At 50.6% G+C, this 25057-nt stretch overlaps 1 protein-coding gene and 2 non-coding genes across 4 annotated transcripts in view; all 3 read right to left on the bottom strand.

Annotated features, from left to right (window-relative positions):
- VAC14 (VAC14 component of PIKFYVE complex) overlaps positions 1 to 25057 on the bottom strand; it is a 101789-nt gene that overhangs the window by 63944 nt on the left and 12788 nt on the right. For both annotated transcript variants that reach the window (XM_036926902.2, XM_036926900.2), the window contains exons 4-12: positions 24566 to 24628; positions 23871 to 23978; positions 23222 to 23331; positions 22806 to 22912; positions 21699 to 21833; positions 21050 to 21202; positions 13677 to 13740; positions 7376 to 7520; positions 7038 to 7103 (exon numbers count right to left, since the gene is read on the bottom strand). In XM_036926902.2, the coding sequence (XP_036782797.1) occupies positions 7038 to 7103; positions 7376 to 7520; positions 13677 to 13740; positions 21050 to 21202; positions 21699 to 21833; positions 22806 to 22912; positions 23222 to 23331; positions 23871 to 23978; positions 24566 to 24628 (951 nt within the window). The remainder of the gene's footprint in view (positions 1 to 7037; positions 7104 to 7375; positions 7521 to 13676; positions 13741 to 21049; positions 21203 to 21698; positions 21834 to 22805; positions 22913 to 23221; positions 23332 to 23870; positions 23979 to 24565; positions 24629 to 25057) is intronic.
- On the bottom strand, positions 19031 to 19101 carry TRNAG-GCC (transfer RNA glycine (anticodon GCC)). The gene has a single exon. It is a non-coding gene; the product is annotated as a tRNA-Gly (tRNA).
- On the bottom strand, positions 19961 to 20031 carry TRNAG-GCC (transfer RNA glycine (anticodon GCC)). Its single transcript has one exon. It is a non-coding gene; the product is annotated as a tRNA-Gly (tRNA).

The raw sequence follows: 25057 nt of genomic DNA, 5'->3' as shown, positions 1-25057 counted from the left end.
TGAAAGCACAGAACGGAGAGGCCCTGGGCAGTGAGAGTGGTTAGAGGCCTGCCTTCCAGGCAGTTCTGGGGCTGTCTCCATGCCATCTCTCTCCTCCCCAGCAATGACTTAAAAGGCTCAGTTCTACAACATCTTTCCATGCTGACAGACAGTAACTACACTATTGGGGTAGGGATTTAATAATGCATGCAACTGTCAAATCATTGTGTTGTATAACTGAAACCAATATAATATTGTAAATCAACTATACTTCAGTTAAAAAAAAATCAAAAAATAAAAAATAAAGCCAAGGGCTCATTTCAAAAGACCAAAGTCCTCCTGGGACCCCTAGTGGTGACTGCCTGTGCCTCCGTGGGGCCTGTTGGGTCCTGTGGCCGGCTGTCCCTGGAGCCCACTGTCCTTTCCTTGCTGGCGGGTCATTCCTCTTACTTTCTCCCCAAGGCCCCTGAGGGACGCTGCAGGGTCAGCCGCAGGAAGAGCTGAGTGGACAAGTGCCCCGTGTCTTCGGTGGGGCCCCTGGAGGGCTCTGGTAGGGAAAGGCCGGCACCTTTCTCTTTCAGGCTGTCTGCACTGGGGCCCAACTCATCTCCCACAAGGGGTGGGCTCTCGGCAGGAGGAACCAAGTTCTGGGGCCCTGACATCTTACCCTTTGGTTCCCTGGCTAGTGGCTGACCTGATCACGTGATCTGCCTGTAAAGAAATCTTTGAAACTGAGGCAAGGGTTGGAGGGGTTGTTTTTGTTTGTTTTGGGAAGTGGGTGGAATGAAAATTGGAGTGGAAAAAAAAAAACTGAGGCAAGGATATGAGAGGGAAAAACAAGTCCCATTCTTCGGGAAGACTGTCCCCTTCTGAGCAGGCAGCATTAGTATTCCAGGGAGTGGAGTCAGGACCACACAGAGTCAGAGCTGGACGAGATGAACACAGCCCAGTCCAACGGCATTTTAGGGATGAAACTGAGGCGAGGAGATTCTGTGGCCTTGCCTGGTCCCACGGAGAGCGAGGCAGTGGGCAGAGGCCTGCCCTCCCGTTCCTCACCTGGGCCACTTCCCACACTGCCCTGCAGCTGGCCCAGCCTCTGGCCCCACTCCTGCGGATGGTGGGCAGCCCACGGGCAGGTCAAAGGTAGATGCCTGGAGAAAAGGGGCATCTAAAATGGGAGAGGGGGCTGGCCTGCATGAAGTGGTGTCCCCATCCCGGCTGGAACCCCACTCTGCAGTGAGGTCAGACCTTGGGTGCCACTTTAGGCGCTCTGGAATCAGAGGCCTAACTTCTCGCTCTTGGTGGTGTTCACAGTGGGCAAGTTCTCCTCCTCATGCCTGAATTTCCTCTTATATCAGACTAGGGATAATTAAAACTATTCGAAGACCACCAGACAGATTTGTTAAGACAATTGATGCACTGAACCCCAAACAGAGCAGTGACCCCATAAACTCTGGGTTTCTCCTCCTGGTCTCCTGCCACAGACATGTGGGGTCCAGCACAGAGCACCCCTGTGGTTTCTAAAGGGAAAGCCAACCATCCCTCAAATACAGCTACGTCGCTCCCCAGTGACCCCATGCTGGTGAGGGCTGAGTGCCCTGACATGTGGGTTGGTAGGCTAATCTTGCACCAAAGAGAACAGCTGATGGCCCCCCTTCCCTCAGGACTCAGCAAAGCCTGGGATGGCCCATGGGCCCCTGCCCTATGGGTCCAGACACTTCTGAGATGTACCATGGGGTCGAGGCCAGGGAAGGTACCCAGCTGCCCTGTACTGGGGTACACCACTGCTCCCACGGTTGTTTAAGTACTATTGTTAGATGCCCCCAAACCACTCCTTAGACCTACCCCACCAGCCGCCCACCATCCCAGCCTCCTACGTCACGTTGAATGTCACGCTGGGCCACACTTTTCATGCAGTTAATGGGTTCCTGAGCCAGAAACTACCATTGCCATGAATAATGCCCTCACAATCCTGCCTGGATTTCCCAGAAAGGTGATTCTCATTCTTTTTTTTCTGCTTCTACATCAGTCACATAAGCAAGGAGCTCCCGTCAGCAATTTCTCCTCATAATTACTCTGAAACTAGGGGAGGGAAAGAGGGCTTCTTCTGGGTTTAGAACCTCTTCTCTTAAGTGTTGAGGATACCCTAGCTCCGGAATGTTCTGAAGACCGGGGAGGCTGCCCCTGGAGGCCCCAGGAGGGAGCGCCTAAAGGGCTTGCTTCTGAGCAAGAGGCCCCAGTGCAGCTCCCATCGACGCCGCTGCTCGCCCCTTCCTGGGACCCAAAGCAGCCAGCTGGGACCCTTCCCCCTGCGAAGTGCAGACCCAGCCGACGCACCCCCATGCTGCTCTGGGCAGCTCTTCCTCAGGAGCCTGGGGGCGCCGAGGTGGGGCCGAGAAGGGGACAGGGATGCTGTGAGGGGGCTGCTCCTCTGGCCTGCTGTCTTCCCCTCAGCCTTTCTGCGACCCAGAGATGGACGACGAGGCTCAGACCGCCGCCCATGCTGGCCACCCGCGCGGGCCTCTGAGGTCCTGAGGATGGCAGGGCAACGGGATGGCAGCGGCCTCTGTCCTGCTTTGGCTGCTGGAGCTGAGGCAGGAAGCACGCGGGGCAAAAAGGGAGCCCATCTTCCTGACTTCAGTGTGTGTCTTGGACATTTTTATAGAAATTATTGCCAGCATCAGAGGAGTTAACATTTACTGCATGTACATTCCTGATTTCATTCAATCCTCACATTCCTGATTTCATTTAATCCTCACTATAAGCCTTGGAGAATGGGTCCACTATTATTCTCAGTTTTCAGATAAGGAAACTGGGGCTCATAGAAGCCAGGTTATTTGCTCAAGGTCAATCGACTACTAAGTGACAAAGCCAGGACCAGACTCTTGGACTGCCTGACTCCAAAGCCTGTGCTCTTAACCACAGGCTGCTCTATGATCTGGGGAGAAAATATTATTGGGAAGGGACACCACTCAATATCACAACACGTGAAATACCGGAAGTAAACTTCATAATGAATAAGACCTGCAAGAAGGACTCTAAAGCTTTACAAGATGACTCACATGTACGGGGATAAGCCTCGCTCCTGGGTGGGACATTTTTAACACAGGAAAATGCCTCATGAACTTGTCATGACAAACAGGTTGATACGATGGGCCAGGATCTGGTCAGGAGCATTACACTGTCTCTTTAAACAGTCTGTGAGGCAAGCGTAGGCGTCATTAGCCCCACTTCACAGCTTAGGCAGATTAGACTCTGCCTCAGGTCCCTGGTGAGGAGGGCTTGGAGCTGGGATTCAGTCTCAGGACTGGTGATCCGTTGTCTGGGCACTATGTGCTCTTAGAGGGGCACCAGATGTCCTTTCAAGTCTCCTCTGAGACAGATTTTTAAAAAAAGTTCTACATATTTTTTGTTTGTTTTGAATAGACTTTATTTCTTAGGGAAGTTTCAGGCTCAGAGCAATACCAAACAGAAAGTACAGGGATTGCCTGCAGAGCCCCTGCCCAGCACACGTGCAGCTCCTGGCCCCACCCCCCAGCCCCCATCACCTCCCCCAGCACGGAGGGACATCCCTTACAGTCGGTGAGCCTACGCTGGCACATCAGCAGCCCGAGCCCGCAGTCACGTCAGCATTTGCACCTGGGGTTGTACATCCCACAGGGCTAGACAAATGGATAAGGACATATACCCACCAATGCAGGTTGACGGGCAGCTGTGCTTGAGAGTGGGATGGGGTTAAGGAATCACCCCGAGGCCCTGCCAGGGCCAGCCACACCATTAGACCACTGAGAGGCCCTGTCTCCTGGTCTCGTGGGCAGCGCTCACTCAGGCAGCTGCAGGCTTAGAGGGCAGCTGACAAACAGCATTTTCTGGACAGGGGAAGAAGCAGTCTCACCTCCCCAACAGATTCCCCCGGGGAAGCTCTGAGCGTGTGCTCTACATTCCATGCTGTTGAAATCAGGGTCACATTTTCACTTAAAAACAAGTAACTGGACCTCTAGCTAATGGGAGAATTTCTACTCTGGTGCCAGGAATATTAATTTGACACCTGCAAATTCTTTCTGATAAAAGGGATTTTCAGATAAAGTCTGCAAGAAGGTGGTACTCAGGAAATAGCCACTTATCCTGAATAAAGGATGCCAGAAAGGCGTGGACTACCAAGCTGTCACTGGGGTAGAACTGAGGAACAATGGCAGACAGAGGACATGTGAGCACAGCCACGTGCCAATGAGACTGCGGAACACGGCAGTGGGCAGAGCTGGAAGTGCCTGTGCCCATCTCTTGCGTCATTTACACCTGGGTACACTGTCCCCTGGGACCAGTGGTGCTCAGCAAGGGTGAGAAGCACATGGGCTTATCATAATCATACTGTGAGAGAAAAACATTTGCAACACAGATGACAAACCTTATGTCTCCAATATACAAAGATCTTCCACAAATCAATAAGAAAAGTGGACAAAGGGCCTGGGGGCTGACAGGAGAGCTTTTGCAGAATATATACACCTCTCTAAAAATGGAGAACTCTTCTTAAGAATATGTGGGACAAGAGATGAAGGCCAGACATGGGAATGATGATACAATGAGACACACAAGCTCCCCACTTCCCCAGCTGGCTCTGACGGGGTAGCTGGGGTGACACCAGCTGAAACACAGGTATGATGGTCAAGTGATTAGGAAGATGGGCTTTGGAGTCAAAAATATCTGGTTTTGAGTTTGGCCTCACAACTTTGTGGGCAAAGTACTTTATCTCCCTAGGCCTGAGTTTTCTGAACTGCAAAATGGAAATAATGTTACATCCCTGTAGACTTGTTGAAGGTTCTCTGGATACTACAAACCAAGGGTCTAGCATAGCTCCTGGCAGTAATGACTTTATGTAAGTTCGGCGTTATTAGTAGTATCCAAGACAATGGATGACCTGTGCCCCGAGGCCCCAGGCTGGATGTAAAACCCTCCAGGCTTAGTGTCTGGTTAAATTCTATTAGCAAAGGAGGCTCCACAAAGCCGCAATAGGAAGGGGCCTTCTGGCTGTGGTCTGATCTGACTGATGGGCTTTTGGAGTCTTGAACCTTAGGGAGCCCCCAGTTTGAGATAGGGCTTTGGTTGGAAATACTGGGGAAATGCGAGCAGAGTTCTAGAAAGGAAGCTCCAAGAGAAGAAGGACTTTGTCTTGTTCATGGCTGTATTTCTACTGCTAAGTACACAGTATGTCCTCAAGGTCACCGAAGAGATTCAGGAGGGGACACTTAAGAAGGTGACCTGATGATGAAGGATGTGGCAGAATCAGGACTCCCCACTGATTACTGAGGCCCCCAAATCCCGCCCCCCCTGGAGGGATGGGAAAGCAGGGACTCTTCACTGCGTTGTGATGACGCCTCCGCTCCGTCCCCACCACTGTCCCCAGCCCCCATTGCAGGCCCACAAATGTGTCCCAAAGCCCCGGCAACATTTGGCACTTCAGCAAATCGCATTCCCACAGCCGCAACCTGAACAGAGCTGTTTAATGGACTGCATCTCCTCCTGCTCCCTTTAAATGCACACGCACACAAAAACCAATCACAAGCCGAGAGAGCTGGATGGGATTAAACAGCGGAATTTAAAGGACTGAAAACTCAGCTGCTTCCAGTAAAGTCCTAGGGAAGGAACCAATCGGCAAAGATCTTCTCTTTCTTTTTTTATTGAAATGAGGGCCGTGACTGTGCAGTGAGTCATTCCCAACTCAGGCAGAACTGGGCCATGTCCACCTGGGCCTTAGGCTGCAGCCAGGATGGTGGGGAAAGAGAAAGAGAAGGCAGTGTGTGTGCATGGAGCGGTCGAGGGCAGATTCCCAGACCATCTGTGTTGGATTTTTCTGGAAATGCAGAGTACCTTAGAAGACCTAGAAATAGACACTGACCTGCCTGTCTGCATCTCTTTTAGCTTAAGGTCAGGAAGGCAAATTCAGGCTGCAGGGCAGTTGCCCTGGGCCCCACACAAGCCTGGTACCAGCCCAGGGAAGATCGAATTGCCTCATGCTACTGGAAGTTGTGAGCCACATCCCCTTATCTTCTCCCCCAATCCCTAGCCCTTGTCTACTCCCATGTTCCCTTTGGGCAGTTCGGGAGGTCTGTAGATTTACGTGCCCACAGCGTCCTGGAGGACACAGCTCTGGCCAGCGCCGGAGGAGGGAAGGAGAGGGGCCGGTCAAGGTGCGGCTTGCGGCCGTGTGGGTGGAGGGAAGGGATGCCCCTTGGCAGACGGCAGTGCCCAGCTTCAAAACCTGCCCTTGGCGGGGAGGTCAGGGAGCCCTGAGAAGAGCTACCTCACCCGAACTCCATGGAATGAAGTGCTGCTGAGAGCAGAGCTGGCACAGCTGTGCCCCTGCCCCAGAGAGCTGCAGGACAGAGGGCGCAGCTCTCTCTCCCTCCCCATCCCGGGTCAGCCTCCCGGCTGGGGTTACTCCTGCTGCCCGGCATCGGGGCTGGCCTCTCCCTTTTGCTCTTGGTGACCCAGACAAAGCAAAGCTTAAGGGTCCAACTTTAAACTAGACGTCAAAATGGAGTCTAGCTGAGTGAACAGAATACCACTGATGCTCACAGAGGGCCTGGCAGGCCCAACCTGGCACTTAGCATTTTCCGTGAGTCGTTTCATTCTCATCACGCGATGTCCTGTTACTACTGCATTGAACAGAGAAGGGAACAGACGCAGTTGTGAAGGGACTTGCTCAGTTCAGGTCGCTAAGCGGAGCAAGACCTTGCCCTCAGGCGCTGACCCGCACTGCCCCTGCTCTGCAGGGACAAGCGAGTGAGTTCCCGCACATGCTGGCTTCCTCGCCACGTGCTGACCCAGCGTGCTCCTCAGGAGGGATGACAGAGGATAAGTCCATATTCCCAAAGCCAAGAGCATTAAACACAGCTTCAGTCTGAAAGGAAGCACCTTACTAGTTTGGAAGAAGAGGGCAATTTTTTGGGTGGTGACTAAGAGAGCAACCAAGCAAGAGCCTGCCGGCTTTGAGATCCCATCAGCCAGTCCAGCGGGGAGGCTGGGTGGCCTAGCACCAAAGGAAGGGGCTGCTGACCTACCTCGTCAGACTCGTCCGAGAGTGTCTGCAGTAGGATGGGGAAGAGGCTGTCTGTGTGCCGGAACATCTGCGGGGCAGAGAAGAGCCATGCAAGGCACCTGTGAGCTTTCTCTTGCTCCAAGAGACTAGGTTCAGCCTGGACAGGGTCCCACTGCATGGACCTCCCCACAACACCAAGGGCTCCTCAGGCACCTGTCACTTTGCCTGCCAGGGTTTCTCCAGAACTGCAGTGACAGAAACCCTATCCAGCAAAGGTAGGTCCTCAAAAACAAAGGTGGACCCGGAAGAAGATACTGGCTTGGAGGACTACCAGGCCGATGGGCCTGGGGGCTCACCTACCTTCCGAGGAGTCTTTATGTAGAGGTGGTAGAGCCATTTCAGGACAGCAATCCTGGTCATCATCCCGATGGCCATGTCACTGAGGTGGCAGTTTAGGACCTGCACAATCCCATCGAGGTGGAGGGTCACAGGGGCCCTTTCAGTGCTGTGGGCAAGACCAGGGAAGAGAGCCGAGCTGAAGCAGGTTGCAGACCCTCCCACCGAGCCGCAGCACCACCCTGCCCCACCACCTGCGGGCAGAACCACACACACTGTCCTAGGAGGGGGCAGATGGCACACACCCTTGCATGGCTTGTGGAGGGCTAGTTTCTCTCCCTCAGCTTCCCTCCTCCCTTTCCAAGGTTGGAGCTATGACAACCACATTTGGGGGAGGAGGGCCAGCCTGCTGGGTGCCCACTCACTTCCCGTTTTCTTTTTCCAGCACTAGCCTGGTTTGTGCTGGAGAACACCTCTGTGATGTCACCAAGCTGGGCCCCAGCAGACCTTAGAGCTGAAAGGCTGTTTAGCATCCTCAGGACTAAGTCTAGACCCTCTGCTGATAAAACCACCAATTCCTGAGAGTCCAGGGGATGGCCCTGATAGCACCTGCAACATCCAACAGGTCCTTCACCAGGCAGCTGAGAATATTTCTCGAGTGAGGACAGGGTGGTGGCTTTCCACCTTGCCATACTCCAGAGCACTTAGCATGGTGTGGTGCCTGGTTGAGAAGCCTTGAGAGTTGCCTCTGAAGCTGTAACACTGAGCTGGGAAGAGGCAACACAGCCTCTGCCTCTGAGAAATGAGCTTATTCAGAATGTGCTTTGCTCCGTAGGGTACAGGCCTCCTGGACCAAAGTCTTGCTGGTCTCTAGGCAAAGAAAACTCCTGCCAAGCAGCCCTGAGGAGGCTGGGTACATCTGGGACACTGACAAGTCCTCTGCCCAGAGCACGGTTCCCAGGCAGAGGCTGCAGCCTTCAGGGATGGGGACGGCATGGGCAGAGCCTCAGGATGTCACGGAGGGGCTCCCTTCCTGCCCATGCATCACATGTATTCGCCCAAAGGCACCACAATGAGTATGGACCAGTGGCCACTCCGTACAAAGCGGTCTTCCAAGGTATTTCCAGGCTGCTCAATTATTCATTTGCATCAGGAGCTCAAAGCCCATGTTTTCCTAATTAGCCTGCAGCCTCTGAAGCTCATTTGATGTCAATTCCTAAAGAGCCCGATTGTGGGCTCTTTACCGGCTAAACGGAACTACTGTTTAGTATAGTTTGATGATTCCCTATGGTGCTCATTTCGGGGGTGAGAGTGGGCACTTCTATCATCTGCTGGCCAGGAGGGCTGGGCCTGAGAGTGACAGGGCCCAGCAGACCTGAGCCTCTGGGCAGGGTTGCTGCTGAGATTTCCCCGGGAGCCAAGTGGCTGGAAGTTCTGGGTCTTCCAATGATATGCAAACACCTGGGTTCTCTGGTGGCCTGAGACAGGCGGGAAACTAACACACAGACAGGCGAGTCCAGGGCAGCAAACTTGGGCTCCCAGTCAATCTCTTAATCTCTCTCTCACTGTCTAATAGAAACATAACATGAGCCAAATATGGAATTTTACATTTTCTAGTTTTGTATTAAAAAGTAAAATGTAGCAGGTGAAATTAGTTTTAATTAGAATTAACCCAACATACCCAAAAGTATAATTTTAACATATAACCAATATAAAAATCAACACGTGTCCCAAGTCTTTGAAACCCAGCGTGTATTTCATGCCCCCAGAGCGTAGTGGTTCAGACTTGCCACATCGCCTGTGCTCAGCAGCCACGTGATGGTGGCTGCCCCACAAAGAGCAGGTCTACAGCGTCCGGCTGGCAATCCGTCCCAGGGCTTCCAGAACATTTACTTTTCTTCTCTGACCATTTGCTAGGCACTCCCTCTCTCCTACCAGTGGCCAGGATTTACTGTCTTAGCTCCAAGGCCTTCTTTTCCCCATCCTGCTGGCCTCCTTTGGGCCCCCTCTGGCATGCTCCATTATCACTCTCCTGGGGCCAGCCACCTGCAGCCCGAGGCCTCCACAGAGCAGGAGCTCAGAAGGCAGGGGAACGAACGGAGGCTGCCCCACTCCCTGCCCCAGCTTTCCTAACCCAGTGAGCCTGAGATCCATGGCGAGTCCCTTTTCCCAGCAGGAGCTGTGTGGTGTTCCAGCTGCCAAACGGGGCCCAGGGTGCCACGAGTACCCTGTGCCTGGCAGGTCACCGCCACATTCTTGTTTTTATCTCCCTGGGGGACTCTGGACTGCCCTGGCCTAGCAATCACCACGTCCTGAGCTGGTGGGCAGGAAAGCAGCGTCAAGCCCAGCTCCCTGCAGTCCACTGTGCGGTTCAGGCCCAGTGGTGTTATGAACCTGTTCGGGGTCACACAGTCATGAAGTGGTGGGCTGGCAATACGACTGTGAGCAACCTGAGTCTAGAGTGGCCTCAGCACTGCAGAGCACTGCCTCCTCACGGGCCAGGCTCAGGAGAGTCTAGGGCAGTAGTGTTTCCAGCTGTCCCCTGGCAGGGGCAGCTGAAAGGCAGCCCCTGTGGAGACCAGCCACTCTCTGCCTAGGTCAGACCCAGCAGCCGGTGTGCTGGAGGAAGAAAGAGGCTGTCATACACACCTGTCAATGCAGTTTCTGGTCAGTAGGTCAAAGTTTCCATGTGGGGTGGGAGAGGACACCGGGAAGCCTGGTGCTGATCTGTGCCAGGGACACTCCAAATCCCAGGGCCCCAAACAGGGCCCCAAGATGACAGGCTACACAGTCCCTTGGCCAGCTGGGCTCCTTAAGTCACAGAGACCCAAGATGCTTCTGGCAAGCTCAGTGTCTCTACTAGGGGAGAAAGCAAGGGCCAGTCCATTTGGCACCTCTCTCGGGTAGCACCGTGTCAGGGCCTAATAACAAAGGAAGGATTTCTTGGTGAAATCCTGGTGTGAAATCTGTCAGCATTTTGTGTACTAACATTCTCTGACTTTCCCCCCAGCAAACCTCTCCAGACATGGGTACCTAAAGACTGCTGGAGACGCAGGTGTCATCTTCAACCAACCAAGAGTATCATAGCTGAAAGGGATCCCCATGTTTCACATAATTCAATCCTTCAATGCATAGATGAGACAGTATGGGACCCATCCAAGGCCATGGGGCCATGTGTGGAGAACTCATTCCCTTAGCCAGAGATGCTCACCCCGGGTCTCACTTCCCTTGGCTGGTTGGAGGTGAAGGACATGGGAAGCAGACACACCTCAGAAAACTAAGACTGATCTTGGTGCCTAGGAAAGACCTCACCCACCTTTGAAAGGGCAGCTTTTGGCTGCTCTGCTGGGTGGGGCCTGCTGCTGTGTGCTGGGCTCTGGGCATGCTCAGTGGGGAGCCAGGACTCAGAACCCAGGCCTTCCCACAGAGGGCATGCTGCACGGCCTGCTCAGTTCCTGAGCTGCAGGTCTAAACCCTGAGATGGGGTATCCTCTGCCCTGGCATACCTTCCCTAGAGAACAGAAGGGGGCTCACCTACATTTTAAAATACATTTCTCCATCAGTTCCAAGAAGTCTAGACATCACTCTTGGGGGTTTCTGACTTATTTCAAGGTGTCTGCAAAACGCCATTTCCACTGAGCATTTTTTCATAAAGCATTCATAATGAATGTCTTACATGTATACCTACTATAGTTTTCAATGTATGGCACTCTTGTGGCTATTAAAATACCAAAATTATTGAATAATGCTTCCAATACTACCAATAAATAATGATAAGTCCCAGTGGTGCTCTCTGGGGGACAGCACTTCATATCTGTAACGTCTAACTCTTCATGGTATTCCTATGTTACATCTCTAATCAAATTAGAAGAAAGGTAAATCTGAAAAAACATTGTTTCTGAATTCAATGTTGTTTTTTATAAAAAATCTTTACCACTTTTTAAAAATCAGCAGACACTAACAGTTGGGAAGCACTGAATTCTAGATCTTTCTGTTGGCCTTATGCAGCCAGCCAGCACTACCTGGAGACCTGTACTGAATCTCCCTCACTGACGACACCATGGCCCTTGGGAAGCCCAGGGCCTCAGAGTGGAAGCCTGTGCACATGGCAACACCTGTCCAGGGCTCCCGTGTCAGGTGAGTTAGGGAGGTCGATATGCAAGCTCCTTCAGCTCTCCAACTTCGACTAATAAAGCTTAACTGAGTGGGCACGACTGCCACGAGGAAGCCTCCATTTGTGGGAGACAAAGCACTAGATAGTTTGCTCTTGTTTGGTCTTTAAATTTGAAAACAGTAGGATTTGGCATTGGCTCCCGAGTGACAAATACACACCAAGGATGGCACGGGCTCCAGTCAGGTGGTTCCTGGCGGGAGCATGGGAACAGGCCTCTCTGGGACCCACCCCAGCAAACGGCACCTCCAGCTCCCAAGGGAGGCAGTGGAGTCAGACTGGCCTCCACGGCCGGGCAGTTCCGTCCCATTTCTGCCTCCTCTGAGACCTCCCCTCCCCTCCCACAGCTGCTCCCTGGAGTGGGACAATTCCCTGCAGCCTGGAGTATAGGGACAAACTTGCAACAGGCTTTCCCGCTGCATTCTGGGCCCCTCCCTCCTCTACCCTCTCCAGGAGTACCCAAAGGTCTTCTAAATCACGAGTCTGCTCCTATCACTCTCACTTACAACCCTGGCTTCCGCAGCCTTCAGAACCAGGCAGAGGGCAGGACACCCTAGTCTCCTTTGTATCTCCATCCAGATCTCTCCCCTGAGTTCCAGAGTCCAGGACCCAAACCTGCCTCCTTAGCCACTCTTGGGGTCACACTCGGAGCCAGCCTGAACCGTGCTCTTGACTGGCCACTCACACACCCATTCCACCCAGTGTGGGAAATGACTCAGGATGTCCTGAGTTGGCTCAAGCCAAAAACCTAGAAGTTTTATTTCCCTCATTTCTCTCCTCCCACTCCATCCCATCCATCAGCAAATCCTGTCAACTTTCCCTTCAAAACAGATCTCAAGTCTATCCAGCGTTTTGCCCCCTATTCAGGCTGAGCCTTGCTCCGTCACACCAGGATGGTTGGGGGGGCCCCTAGCCCACCTGCACTCAGTGGAGTCCCTCCCAGGTCTGTTCTCTGTGTGGCAGCCCCCTGCTGCTCCTCGGCCCTAGACAACTGAGGAGATACTAGTACCACTGACCCCGTGGGACTTCAACATCAGCGAAATCCAGTGATGTGACACAGAGAATCCGGCACAGGAAGCACACATTAGCCTTTATTCCAGCGAGCTTCACTGAGCTAGTGCCGACCCACGCCGAGGCCCCCATCCTAACAATCATGGCCTTTCTGGCTCCCCACGAGAGAACCTCGGGGTCAGGGATCACACTCAGGGGCCGGATCTTTATCTTGGAACCTGTAGGGCTGAATGCAGACAGATGCTCTGGTGTGAGTGACAACTAACTGAAAACAAATGAATGAATGATGTTTCCTGGCTTGTTTGAAAAACTTGGGAGAGGTTCTAGGAGTAGTCCATATTTATAGTCAGAACTGGCATTCTTTGAAAATACCAATAGGTTCTTCAGAGGTAAGAATAAACTAAAAAATGGTATGAAGGGAGGAAAAATCCTAAGGGTCTGGGGAGAAAAGAGCCTCTTGGGGTTAAGTGAATTTTTCCTTCAGGAGTGACTGATTCCCCAGGGCCCAGGGTCAGCGGTGAGTCCAGGGAGAAGAAACACCCTGTAGGAGAACCACCATCCATTTCACCCCCTGGGTGCGTCACATAGGGACACAATGGAGACAATTCCCTCCTGGGGGAAGGGCATCACCCTGCAGGCACAGAGGGGGACGGAAAGCAAAGGAACTATCTCGCTGCTTGGCCTGCACTGCCCCCGCGTGGAAGGCCGCGCAATTACAGCTGATCGGGGCACCTCGAGAGCTCTATGCGCTATCAGATTCAATTACTGACTGCTCCGGACCGCCTCGAACAGCCTTCCGCTTGTCAGTCCTGTCAGCCTCACGTTATCCTGATAAACAAAGGGTTCTGGACAAAGCAGTCTGCAAGTGTCTCCCTGCAGTCACCATGCACTGTTATACTTCTACAACTTGTATTTACGGATCTTCAGGAGCTTCTGATCCCTCCCCAAAGCTACTTGTCCAGCTGAGCTGGCTGGGCTTGGCTTGCTCAGTGTCCTCCAGATTCCTTCATCAGGCACCTCCTGTGCCACCTGTAGTGGCCTAAGCAGAGTTTGCTTTGGGTCTTCACTGCAGTCTGCTGCACCCAGGAAAGTTCCAGGTTGCTCACTTTCCATAAACACTTCTGGCTGAAACAAACCACTTACCTAGCTGGAGTGAAGACACTGATGCTGCTACTGAAGCTGGAGTCACAAGAACCCTCAGGGCCTCCTGTGGAGAGTAAGAGGGACAAGGCATCATACTGAAGGCTGCTGGGGTCTTTTGAATGAACAAGATCCCTGTTAGAAGGACACACAGACTCTCTAGTCCCCAACACCTTGATTCCACCTCTTATAAAGGTATGTGGAACCCTGAGGACCCAATGCTCACTCATTTCTCAAAGCTTTGGGATAGTACCCATTGTAGTTTTTTTTTTAAAATTTAAAATCTGTTTATTGCTTACTAACTGCAGTCTGGAGTCGTTTCTCTTTCCTGCTCCAGCAAAAACAAAACCAGCCCTCCTCTCTCCTCTCCGGTACTGATCCCCATTGTAGTTTTTAGGCAAGTGATCTCCTAAGGAGACGGACCCAAGGCTGAACACACTTGAGGAATCTCACAAGTGACTGTTGGCCCGAGGGCAATGGATGTTAAAAATGACTTCTGAGATATTCAACATTGTTAGCCATCAGGGAAGTAAATCAAAACTGCAATTGAGATACTATTCCATACCCACTAGGATAGCTAAAATAAAAAAGAGATAATAAAAAGTGGTGATGAGACTGTGGAGAAACTGGAACCCTTAGACTTTGCTGGTGGGAATATAAGATGGTACAACTGCTCTGGAAAACAGTCTGGCAGTTCCTTAAAAGGCTCAACAGTTAACACATGACCCAGCAATTCCACTCGTAGGTATATACCCAAAAGAACCCAAAACTTGTGTCCACACCAAAACTTGCACACCATGTTTACAGCAGCATTATTTACAACAGCCAAAAAGAAACAATTCAAATGCCTATTACGCAAGGAATGGATAAACAAAATGTGTTAGAGCCACAGGGTGAATTATTATTCAGCAATAAAAAGCAATGACGTGTTGATGTGTGCTACAACATGGATGAAACTTGAAAACATTATACTAAGGCAAAGAAGCTGGTTGCAAAGGACCACGTGTTGTATGAGCCCATTTACAGAAAACGTCCAGAGCAGGCTAATCTATAGAGACAGAAAGTAAAACAGAGATTGCTGAGGCCTAGAAGGATGGGGGAATATGGTGTGATGGCTATTTTCTTACATTAAAAAAATTTTTATTTTGAAGTAATTTTAGATTTATGGAAAAGTTGCAAAAATAGTACAGAATTCTGTCTACCCTTCACCCCACTGCCCACAATGTTAATTTAACATCAAACACATCCACTGTGCAACTATCAAACCAGGAAAGTAACATTCATACCTTACTATTTAACTACAGACCTAACTGGATTCCACCCATTTTCCCATTCATGTCCTTTATTCCAGGATCCAGTGTGGGACCCCCACTGCATAAATGTCCTGTTTCCTTAGTCCCCTCCAATCTAGGACAGTTCCTCAGTCTTTGATGAACATGAAACTTTTGAAGCCCTGGTCAGTTACTGTCTTGCCAATGGGTTTCAGCCCTGGGCAAGTTTGCTATGGATTCAATGTGACCAAAGAAATGGACAGCAGAATGCTCTTTGGGGTGAAAGGGTTATACCAAAACTTTATTTCCAGGTGTCAGGTCAGTCACTAGAATCCCGTTCACTCAGAGCGAGTCTGCATGCAGCAAGCCAGTCTCTGCTTCTGGGCCTCTCTGTCTGCACAGCTGTCCTCTGGGCCTCTCTGCACAGTTGTCCCGCACAGCCATCCTCTGGGCCTCTGGTCCTTGGCGCTGCCACCACTCCAGCCTCTGCTCTGCTCACCTGCAGCCTTGCAGCCCTACCACTGTGTTGGGCCCAGAGCACTGGGTGGAGCTCTTTTTATAGCGCCAACAGCCATGTAATGCCCACAGGTGGCATTAGGCTAGTCAACCAGGGCCAGGGAAGAATCCTGGCCACAGGAACTCTCATTTTATCCACAGTTACTTCATAGCATGTCTCTCTGACTGGGTTTGTCCCATTTTTTTATGATTAGGTTGAAGTCGGGCATTTCTAGAAGAATGCCATGGAAGTGGTGTGCCTTCTCCGTGCATCACGTCAGGGATACACAATATGTGTCTCATTACTGGTGCTGGTAACTGGATCACCTGATTATAGTGGTGTCTGTCAGGTTTCTGTCCTATAAAGTTATCATCTTTCTTTTTTGTTATTAGTAAATATCTTAGGTAAGGTATTTGAAACTAGACAAATATCCAGTTTTTTTCCTCAAACATTTCTCTACTAATATTAGCATCTACTGGAGGTGGGTCTTGCCTATAATAATTACTACTGTGGAGTTTGCCTAATGGTGATTTTCTATTTTCCTCTTTCCTCCTATATCAACTGAAATTCTTCTGTAAGGAAGAGCTGTCTCTTCTCTGCTATTTATCTAATCTATCTGTCTGTCTATCTACCTACCTATTTAGCTACTCATCCATCCATCCATCCATTCATCCATCCATCCGTCCATTCATCCATCCATCCACTCATTTATATCATTATAGATCTATGGATACTTATATTCTGTGGGTTACAGATTAAAACTGTCATTATTTATATTGTTCAAATGGTACCAGCCTTGGCCTGTTGAAAGTCTCAAATTATACACTTATGTTCTCATTCTAAAACTTCACAAACAAAACAAAGGAAAGTAATTTTAACTTCAATCTTACTTCACTCTTGTGTAGGTAACTATTTTAAAAGTTAGCCAAGTATACCTCTCCATCTTTTGCTACCCTAGTTTTTGTTTTGTAAATATAAGTGGAATCATAGTATATTTTCTGCAATTTCCTCTTTCTACTTCATACTGGCTTAGAGCAGTGCTATTCCTTGTGGGCCATGAACCCTTTTTTTCCCCACCAGTAAATGGGGCCTTGAATTCCCACGATAAACGGAAAAGCTCCAAGCTGCTGCCTGTCCTCTCTAGTCCCAGAGGCCCTTTGGGGGATGGGGCACAGCTTGGTGGGAGCAGGTGTGGGCTAGGCTTGCTGAGCAGCCTGGTGTCCACTGGAACAGGCCTCGGAAAGGCAGGGAGGACATGTAGGGACGCTGGGCAGGCCATCCTGGGAGAGCAGCCAGGACTCCATGTCTCCCCTTACTCCCCCATGGCCTCTCTCCCTTTTTAATGTTAGAAACACACATTTATAGATGAAATGATGTGATGTCAGAAACTGGCTTCTAATTAATTTCAATTGCTTCCTAATCCTCTCTCATCTCTCTCCCCCGCTTCCTTGTGCAGGATTGCAAACATGTCTCCAACATCCTATGTAAAGGGTCTGCTGAGTGCAAAGATCATACATTTTATATTTTAATAGGTACTGACAATTCACCTTTTAGGAAGGTGGTACCAACATATATGCACTTCAAGAACAGGAGAAGGGAAGTGTAGTCAACCCCCTAAAGCCTCACACAGGAGTATTAGTAATCTTTTACGTGACTGCCACATTGAGTAAAGATGACACATTGTTTTACTTTGCAATTCTGGATTCCCAGCCAAGCTGCACACCTGCGGCTGCCCTTCCTATTAATTCCCTCCTCAGAGAACCGCAGTGTGAACAGCACTGTGAGCAGACTCAGGAGCCCCTGGAACCCTCTTGAGCCCTGGCTCCCCTTCTCACTAGCTGTGTGACCTTGGGCAGGTTACTTCACTTCGCCTCCGTTTCTTCCCTTGTATGTATAATGGGGTAACCCCAGAGCTCCACCATAGGCTTGTGTTGACAATAAGTAAGCTAATGTTTGTAATGAAAAACTTTACCTACACCTGTATTTATTTCCTAAGGAGGAATCCTGAAATGTTTAAGGCTTCTGACACATGCTGCCAAATCTACCTGCCAGACAATGGATGTAACTTGTTTCCTTTACCTTGCCTGGCTAGGAATGTCTCCCCTGTCCCCCCACCCCCCACCCCCAGATCCCTACAGGGAGCATGTATGTCCTTTAAAACCAGGGTAAAAAACAGGGGTAGGAGTAGGAGGAGAGTGGAAGCCAAGGAGAAAGAAAAGACCCAGCTCAAATAACCTGCCCGAAGCCTGGCCTGGTGCCCAGTCCTGTGACCACACCCAGTGTCACGTGATTACTCATCTGTGGATCTGTCCCCGATCAGTGCAGGCAGGTCCGGGGTCTGATGCATCTTCATCTGCAGTGTGTACAGAAGGTGCTGATATACCCACTCCCATAAAAGCTTTGCAAATGGATGGATGCCATTACACACATGCCAGTGGCAGTGGCAAGCCCTCCACTGAAAACCGTTTATGGCTCTGCTCCTCACTTGTCCCATGAACTGCCATTCCTGACCCTCTTTGGCCCCCTACTTAGAACCCACCAGGGGGGACATTACCACCTGGGCAATACTGATGATAAAAAACAAGGGAGCAGAGGCCCTGCCCCTGAGCACCTTGCTAAGTGGATTCCAATGACTTGACACTAAAGCACCTGTTACAGAGTGTTTGGCCTGCACCATGTGCTAAGAACTTTATATGCAAATCTCCCGTGTGGAACTCACCACCACACTATAGGTTTGGTATTATTGTTACCCTATTAATAAATAAGGAATCGGAGACTCAGAAAGGCTTAAGAGGCTTGTCCAAGGGCAGCAGATAGAAGTTAGCAGGGCCAGGACTTGCTGGCAGGCCATACTGACGCCAGCATCGAGGCCATGACACCTGAGAGAATCAAGGGATGTCATGGGGGGAACAGGGAGGACACATCGAGTGCCCCAGGAACCCAGAATTGGAAAAGGGCACTGCTGTGGATACCCCAAATGGTGGGGCGAGGTGGAGCCAGAGCAGGTGGAGACGGGCTGGGGGCAGCACGGCATAACTGAGGGCCCGCCCGGACCACAGCCCGCTGCTGAGAGGTGAGGGGAAGCGTGGGTGGGCACACACTTGTGCACACAGGGCCTGGTGGACAAGTCTCTCTGGGGTGGTGCGCGGAGGCAGGTGGGATGCAGCAACACAGCCTGAGTCACGGAGGGAGACACTAGGTGAGGGAGACCAGGCAGGAAGTTCTTGCCTTGGGCTAGGTGGCCCGCCCGGGTTGAATGGGAGCAGAATAAGCGGTGGCACTGGGATGGACTTGCAGCCTGGGCAGCTAAATCGTCATTGTCTTGGCTTGCTGGGACCTTCTCCCGGTACCTTGGTAAAGTGCTAATTAGTTACAAGCTGAGTGCGTCTAGAGTGTGTGTGAAAACCCAAAATTAGCTGTTGCTATCTCCGGGAACCACTGTAAAGTAAGTTTGCATCTGATGAATGCTCTTTATAAGGCAATAAAATCCAAAATCAAGCTGCCTGAAAGTATCCTGGTTTATAAGATTCTCCTGAGAAGGGAGCTGTTTAAAAAATACTTAGAAAAACTATCTAAAATATTTAGCATGCTGCATTGGCCGGGAATCGAACCCGGGCCTCCCGCGTGGCAGGCGAGAATTCTACCACTGAACCACCAATGCTAGTGCTGGCAAAGTCTTTTCAGCAGCTGCCACCACCCACAGAATAAAGCAGTTCCATCCCACAGACCTTGACTTGTTGCCACATAAGCAGAAAGGGTGGGGCTGGGACTGCTACTGCTGGGTTACACTTTGGAGGAAGAACCACTTTTTTTTTTTTTTTTTTTTACAATTAAGATATAATCCATATAACATAAAATTTCATGACACAAAGTTCATCATTTTTAAGTGTACAACTGTGTGATTTCTTTTTGTATATCCAGTTATGCAAGTATCACCACTTAATTCCAGGACATTTCCACCCCCCCCAAGAAACTATGCATCCATGGGCAGTCAGTCCCAATTCCCTCTTTCCCTCCAACTCAGAAACTATTATTCTACCTTTTGACTCTACATAATAAGAAATGTTAACTTTTTAAGTCAGTGTAAAAAAATTCAAAACTTCTGTGTGCTGTGACTTGTCAAGCCAAAAACAAAACAGAGCAAACTAAAACAAAAACTAAGATTACTGAAACCAAAAAAAGCAGGTTGTGGAATTAAGTTGTATAATCTGAAATACATATATGCCATGGAAAAAATATGCTACAATTATACTGATTGACTTTGGTAGGGATAGTCTTGCTTTATATTTTTCTCTACTTTTCAAATTGTCTAAAATGAGAATCAAAAAATGAAAAGATAGTAAAATAAAATACTCATACATCAGTTAAAGTTGACAAAATATGTCTATCCCTAAGGTTCTTCCAGTTTCTCTCATTAAGAAGGCTCCTGCCTTGGGAGGTCCACACTAACTTTCTTCCCCACAGTAGCTTGTTTCCCCAAGTTTTCCTTTTCAAATTAGTGCCAAAAAGCGTCTCACTGCTGCATTGGCCGGAAATCGAACCCGGGCCTCCCGCGTGGCAGGCGAGAATTCTACCACTGAACCACCAATGCTCCAGCTGAGCACATTTCTGCTTCCAGCTGTTTTGCTGCTGTGGCTCAGAGGCTTGTAACCTAATGCCCGAGACAGTGGAGCAGGGAATGATGCTAGATTCTATCAGTCAGACCCACAGAAGGGGACCCATGGGGCACACGTGCCTGATATTCTACTCAGATGTTCAAAAAAAAAAAGCACAAGAAGGCAATGGGAGAAAGTGCTTTAGAAATTCTTTTGGCTTCTTAGGGGCAGGTTCCACACTTTAATCTGTTAGCCTTAAAGATTTGACTAGGTTCCCTATCAATTTACTCACTGGTTGATTCTGCAAAGGACAACATCACACCAAAACTGATAAGTGAACTCTCAGTGTGGATAGTGGCCCAAAGAGATTAAACAAAAGACTTAGTTCTAGATAACACTTACAGAGTCAAACTCCAGACTCCAACCAGCATAAAAGGGGTTTTCTTCATGTTACAGATAAAAAAGACAATAATGTTAAAGGAGGGGTATGAAAGGAGAGTACAGCCATTTCATTTTTTAAAGATACGGATTTTGGCAGAATTCCGGAGAGCCAAGTAAGCTGTGGCTAGAGCTTTCTTACCCCCACCTCGCTGATAACTGGTAAAGGAACCAGCTTCTGGGTGGCTGAATGTCTACAGCCAAGATTCAAGAGAGCCCTGCAGCCTGTACTCCTGCCATGCTCCAAACTTTCCTACATTGAAAACAATTATTTACTACGGCTGAACCTAGAGAAAGATTTGGGAAAGGCTTAATGGTCTTTGCGGCAGTAAGGGTTAAGAGCATGGGTTCTGGAGGAAGGCTGCTGGGGTTCAAATCCAAAATCCACCACTTAGTAGCCACCAGATCCTGGTTGTGTTACTATCTTCTCTGTGCCCATGTGTAGAATGGGGATAATAGCAGTTTATACCTCATTGGGTTGTTACCAGAATTCAGTGAGTTACCATATGGAAAGGAGCCCTGGTGGGTTAAGTGAGGCCCCTCAGAGTTAAGGAGCAGGAAGCAGAGCCTACTCACCACCGGCTGTCCCCTCCTGCTTTGCCAGGGAGTCCTCGGGGCTGGGGTCTGCCTGCCTCTGCACCCCTGGCTTTGGGTCATCAGGCTCATCATCCTCAGGGGTGACCAGCTTCATCAGGCTCTGGTTGCACACATTGGCCACCTCCTTGATGCCTGAGTCCACTGATGTAAGGAGCCGCCCCACCAGGGAGCCTTCCCTAACCCTGAGGTCACTGGCATTGGTCAGGGGCTTGGCCCTCCCCAGAGATATGCTAGCAGGCAGCCAGGCAGTCTGGACCAAGTCCCCTCAAGATGCTCCTATATTTTCTTGTAGGGCCCTTTCCTGTGGACCTCCCACCAATAGGATTTCCCTTACCCAAGGCAGGGCAGTGTGAGCTGAGGGTTTTGGAACCATGGGACCCAGAAGAGCTGCTCCAGATAGGTTCTGGAGACTGGGGTGGGCGTTGGGGGTGGGCATTAACTCTGTCCCTGGTGCTGCCCTCGCTCTCCCAGCCCGTGTTCAGCTCTGCTGCTTGCTCCTTAGGTACTAGGGGCTTTCTGGAGGTGTGATGGGTCCTGAGGGAGCCCCCACCCCTCCCACTCCAGGGTCCTACAGCTTCACAGCCCCTTTTGGGCTGCTCTTTTTCCTTGTCTCCTGAGTGAAGGATACTTTTCTTGCGGTCATCATAGGCCAGACATGGCAGGACGGCAGTGAGGATCCCAGAAGAATAGGGCAGCATCACCCGGCCGGCCAGCTGGATGAACTCCCGCATCCAGCACATGGCTGTCAGCTGGATCAGGTCATCTGGAAGAGAAATTAGAGGGTTCGAGGAGGGCCAGCAGGACCAGCTGGCATGCTCTCTCTCCCTGACCATGCCTAAAGAATGGGACTGGAGGGGACCCAAGGGTTGTATTGCTTCTGGCCTCACCAACACTCCCTTGCCCTTCCTTGCCTTTTGGCTTCCTAGGAGGTACCGTGCTGGGACAAAGCAACAGTTTTATGGCAGACTGTATGAGCAGCCACGGTTCTCTAGCCCTCCCTGGGTCCCTGTCCCCGGTAATGGGGCTCTGCAGGTCCTCGCATCGTGGGGTGGGGCTCATTTCCCCAGTCCTTGAACCTGGGCTGGCCTACTGTGGCCAACAGAAGGTGGTGGTAGAAATGATGGTGGAGCTGGTTCAAGCCTTGGACAGTATCTCACTTGTACCATATCTCTTGGGACCTTGCTGATGCCATATAAATGCACCTGGGCCAGCCTTCTGGATAATGGGATGCATGGACCAATTGTCCCTGTTGCCCCAGGTGGCAGCCAGCCAACTGCCAGACATGAGTGAGGCCATCCTAGACCATCCAGCCTCAGCTAACCTTCTAGTTGACTGCAGGGGCATGATTAAGCCCAGCCAAGCCTGGAGCAGGTAAGAACTGACCAGCTGACCTACAGCCTCTTGACCAACAGTAAGTGACTGTTGTGTTAAGCAATTATGCTCTGCTGGGGTTTGGTACTCAACAGAAACTAACCTCCAAGCTTCTCAATTCCTAGTGTTGGTGCTGAGCCTGCAGCAAGAGGGCCTCCAGATCTTACTCCCCCCAGAGTCAGACCAAGTGAGAGGGCCTCCACATTGCTGGAGAACCTGAATCTCTCTCCTAAGGACCCAGCGCTCCATTGCTCTAGGATCCGGTATCACACTGGTTTACGCTCCTACCAGGACTCTTTCTGAGCTGGTGAGAGAGAGAAAGGTGCTTCTGAGGTGGCAGTGCCCCTGGGGCCTTCACACTCACCCGTGGTCTGACAGTGGATCACCAGGATGTTGGCCATCTCAGCAAACTTAACACTGGAAGGGTTCTTCTTAATTTCTTTCAGGAATTCTCCAAGGACCACCTCACACCTACCAGTGAGAGAAGGAGAAGGGAAATAGTATATGCCAGCTGGGGCTGGAGGAGCCACTACTGGTGCCCATTTTTGCTCCAGGCAAGAAGCCACCCAGAGGGGGACTACACTTTGAATTTGTCAGATGGACATTTTTCAGAGCTGGGGTTGACCTGTGCTTAGCTTCTCAGAGCTGGAAGCACACGAGCCAGGAGGAAAAGCATACATTTCTTGTTCTCCCGTGGCTGCTCATCAATTGGGTGTGGGGTGTGCATACACACTGAGGGGCCCTGGCAGTGGCAGCTGCCTGCCCTCTCGCCCAACTTACATTTTTCGAATCTCTTTGCCATTGTCACCCAGGATCTGGAAGAGTCCATCCAGGATCTCTGGCAAATAATCCAGCAGGTTGATGTCTGGCACGGACTCCAGAACCAGGATCTGACCCAGGGGAAGAAACCAGGAAGGGAAGTTATACCAGCCTGAGAACCCTTACCTCCTCCTCACCAACCCTGTGCGCTGTGAGAAGGGGCCCGACTGAGGCAGCCCTTCAAGGCTCTGCAGGTGGCCCAGGGCCCAGGGGGTGCTAGCAGCTTTTGCTTTTATTAAATGAAAGAAGGAACAGTAACTTAACTCCAGGAGATTCAGAAGTCATGGAGAGAAGGGAATGCCCGGGAAAGGACAGATAAGCTGGAAGAGGTGGGACTGCTGGAAGTGGCACTACCGGCTCCAAAGCCAAGAGAAATCAGGGTGTTTCCCAGGACAAGGGAAGAATTGGACCCTTGTCAGGGGCTAACATGATGGGCTTGGGGGACAAAGCTGAATAAATGTGTTATGGATTATCTGGTGTCACTGGCTATTGAAGGGATAACAACGAGGCCTCTGCAGCCACAGGAACTGCCCAGGTGTGCCAGACAACATGTTACTAAACTACAGGTTTGTTCCAGCTGGGGAAATAGTGTCGAGGAGCCAGATCTTACCCAGGAGATGATGAACTGCCGGGCATACTGGTTGTTGGAGTAAATCCTCTCCCGCAGCAAGGGGATGAAGCCCACCAGGTCAAACTTGTTACTTTCCGTCACAATGTCCTGTGGGTCAAAGACATGTGAGCTGCTGAGAGCCAGAGGCCAGGGGCTGCCTGAGCTGGCTGAACTACTGGCCTGGGGCTGGCTCCGGGGTCAGGTGGCCACAGAGGGAAATGGCAGAGCCCGAGCCAGGCAGGAGAGGTCCCCCGAAGCATCCACCCTCTCACAGGCCAAAGGACAAGAAAATATGATGGATTAAAAGTAGGAATCAAAGTTAAGAGAACTAATAATGATAAAACCATACATCTGTGTGGTTTGGACTGAATGCCCTGGTGAGCTTAGCATAAGCAGACCCCTGTCACTGGGGGCAAGGTGGTGTAGGAGGCAATGGGCAGTCTCCTTTGCTGTGGGGGGCTAACCCCAGGAGATGTTTATGGGGTGACAAAATGGATCTGCATTTTGATTGTGCTGGTGGTATAACACTATACCTTCGCCACAGAACTAACTATAAGCCAGAGAGTCAATTTTACTGTATGTAAATGAAGGCATTCTTTAAAATTAAGGAGAGCATCTCCAGTGAATGAATTTGTAAGCCGTAAGGATGGAAGAAACAGATTCTAAAAATAAAAGTGGGGACCAAGTACAAATACCTTTAAAAGGCGGTCTAAGAGCTCAGATCCGCTTTTCACATTGGGGTCTGGGTCAGCAGCCAACTGCGAGAGGCACAGAGGTAGAAAAATGGTCACAGTCCATATCTAAGACCAGGAATCTCCTGAAAACCCACAGCTGCAGCCCCGGTACAGCCTGGAACAGTGAAGGATACCTCTTTCAGTGACTAAATCAAGGAAAGGTAGAGGAGGTGGGATGGGCAAAATGGAAGTCAGCCCAGAAACTGAGATGCAGTCGACTTCCCGTTCTGTCTGGGGACCTTGGGATCTGCTGGGGACCTTGTGACCTGCTGCCACTGGGTTAGGTGGTCGCTTCCCCTTGGCCTCCCTCAGGGGTTTCCCATCTTAAAATGCTGTGTTGTCTTTCTACTCCCGGAGGAGGGGACTGAGGCAGCCAGCGCAAGGCTGACACTCTAGAAATGACTGTGGCCATCAGCCGAGCAGCTCTGCGGCTGGGGGGGGGGCGGAGCTCTG

The sequence above is a fragment of the Manis pentadactyla genome, chromosome 15, assembly GCF_030020395.1.
Source record: "Manis pentadactyla isolate mManPen7 chromosome 15, mManPen7.hap1, whole genome shotgun sequence".
Classification (NCBI taxonomy): domain Eukaryota; kingdom Metazoa; phylum Chordata; class Mammalia; order Pholidota; family Manidae; genus Manis; species Manis pentadactyla.
The sequence above is the reverse complement of the archived record's forward strand: the minus strand, read 5'-3'. Positions and strand labels throughout refer to the sequence as shown.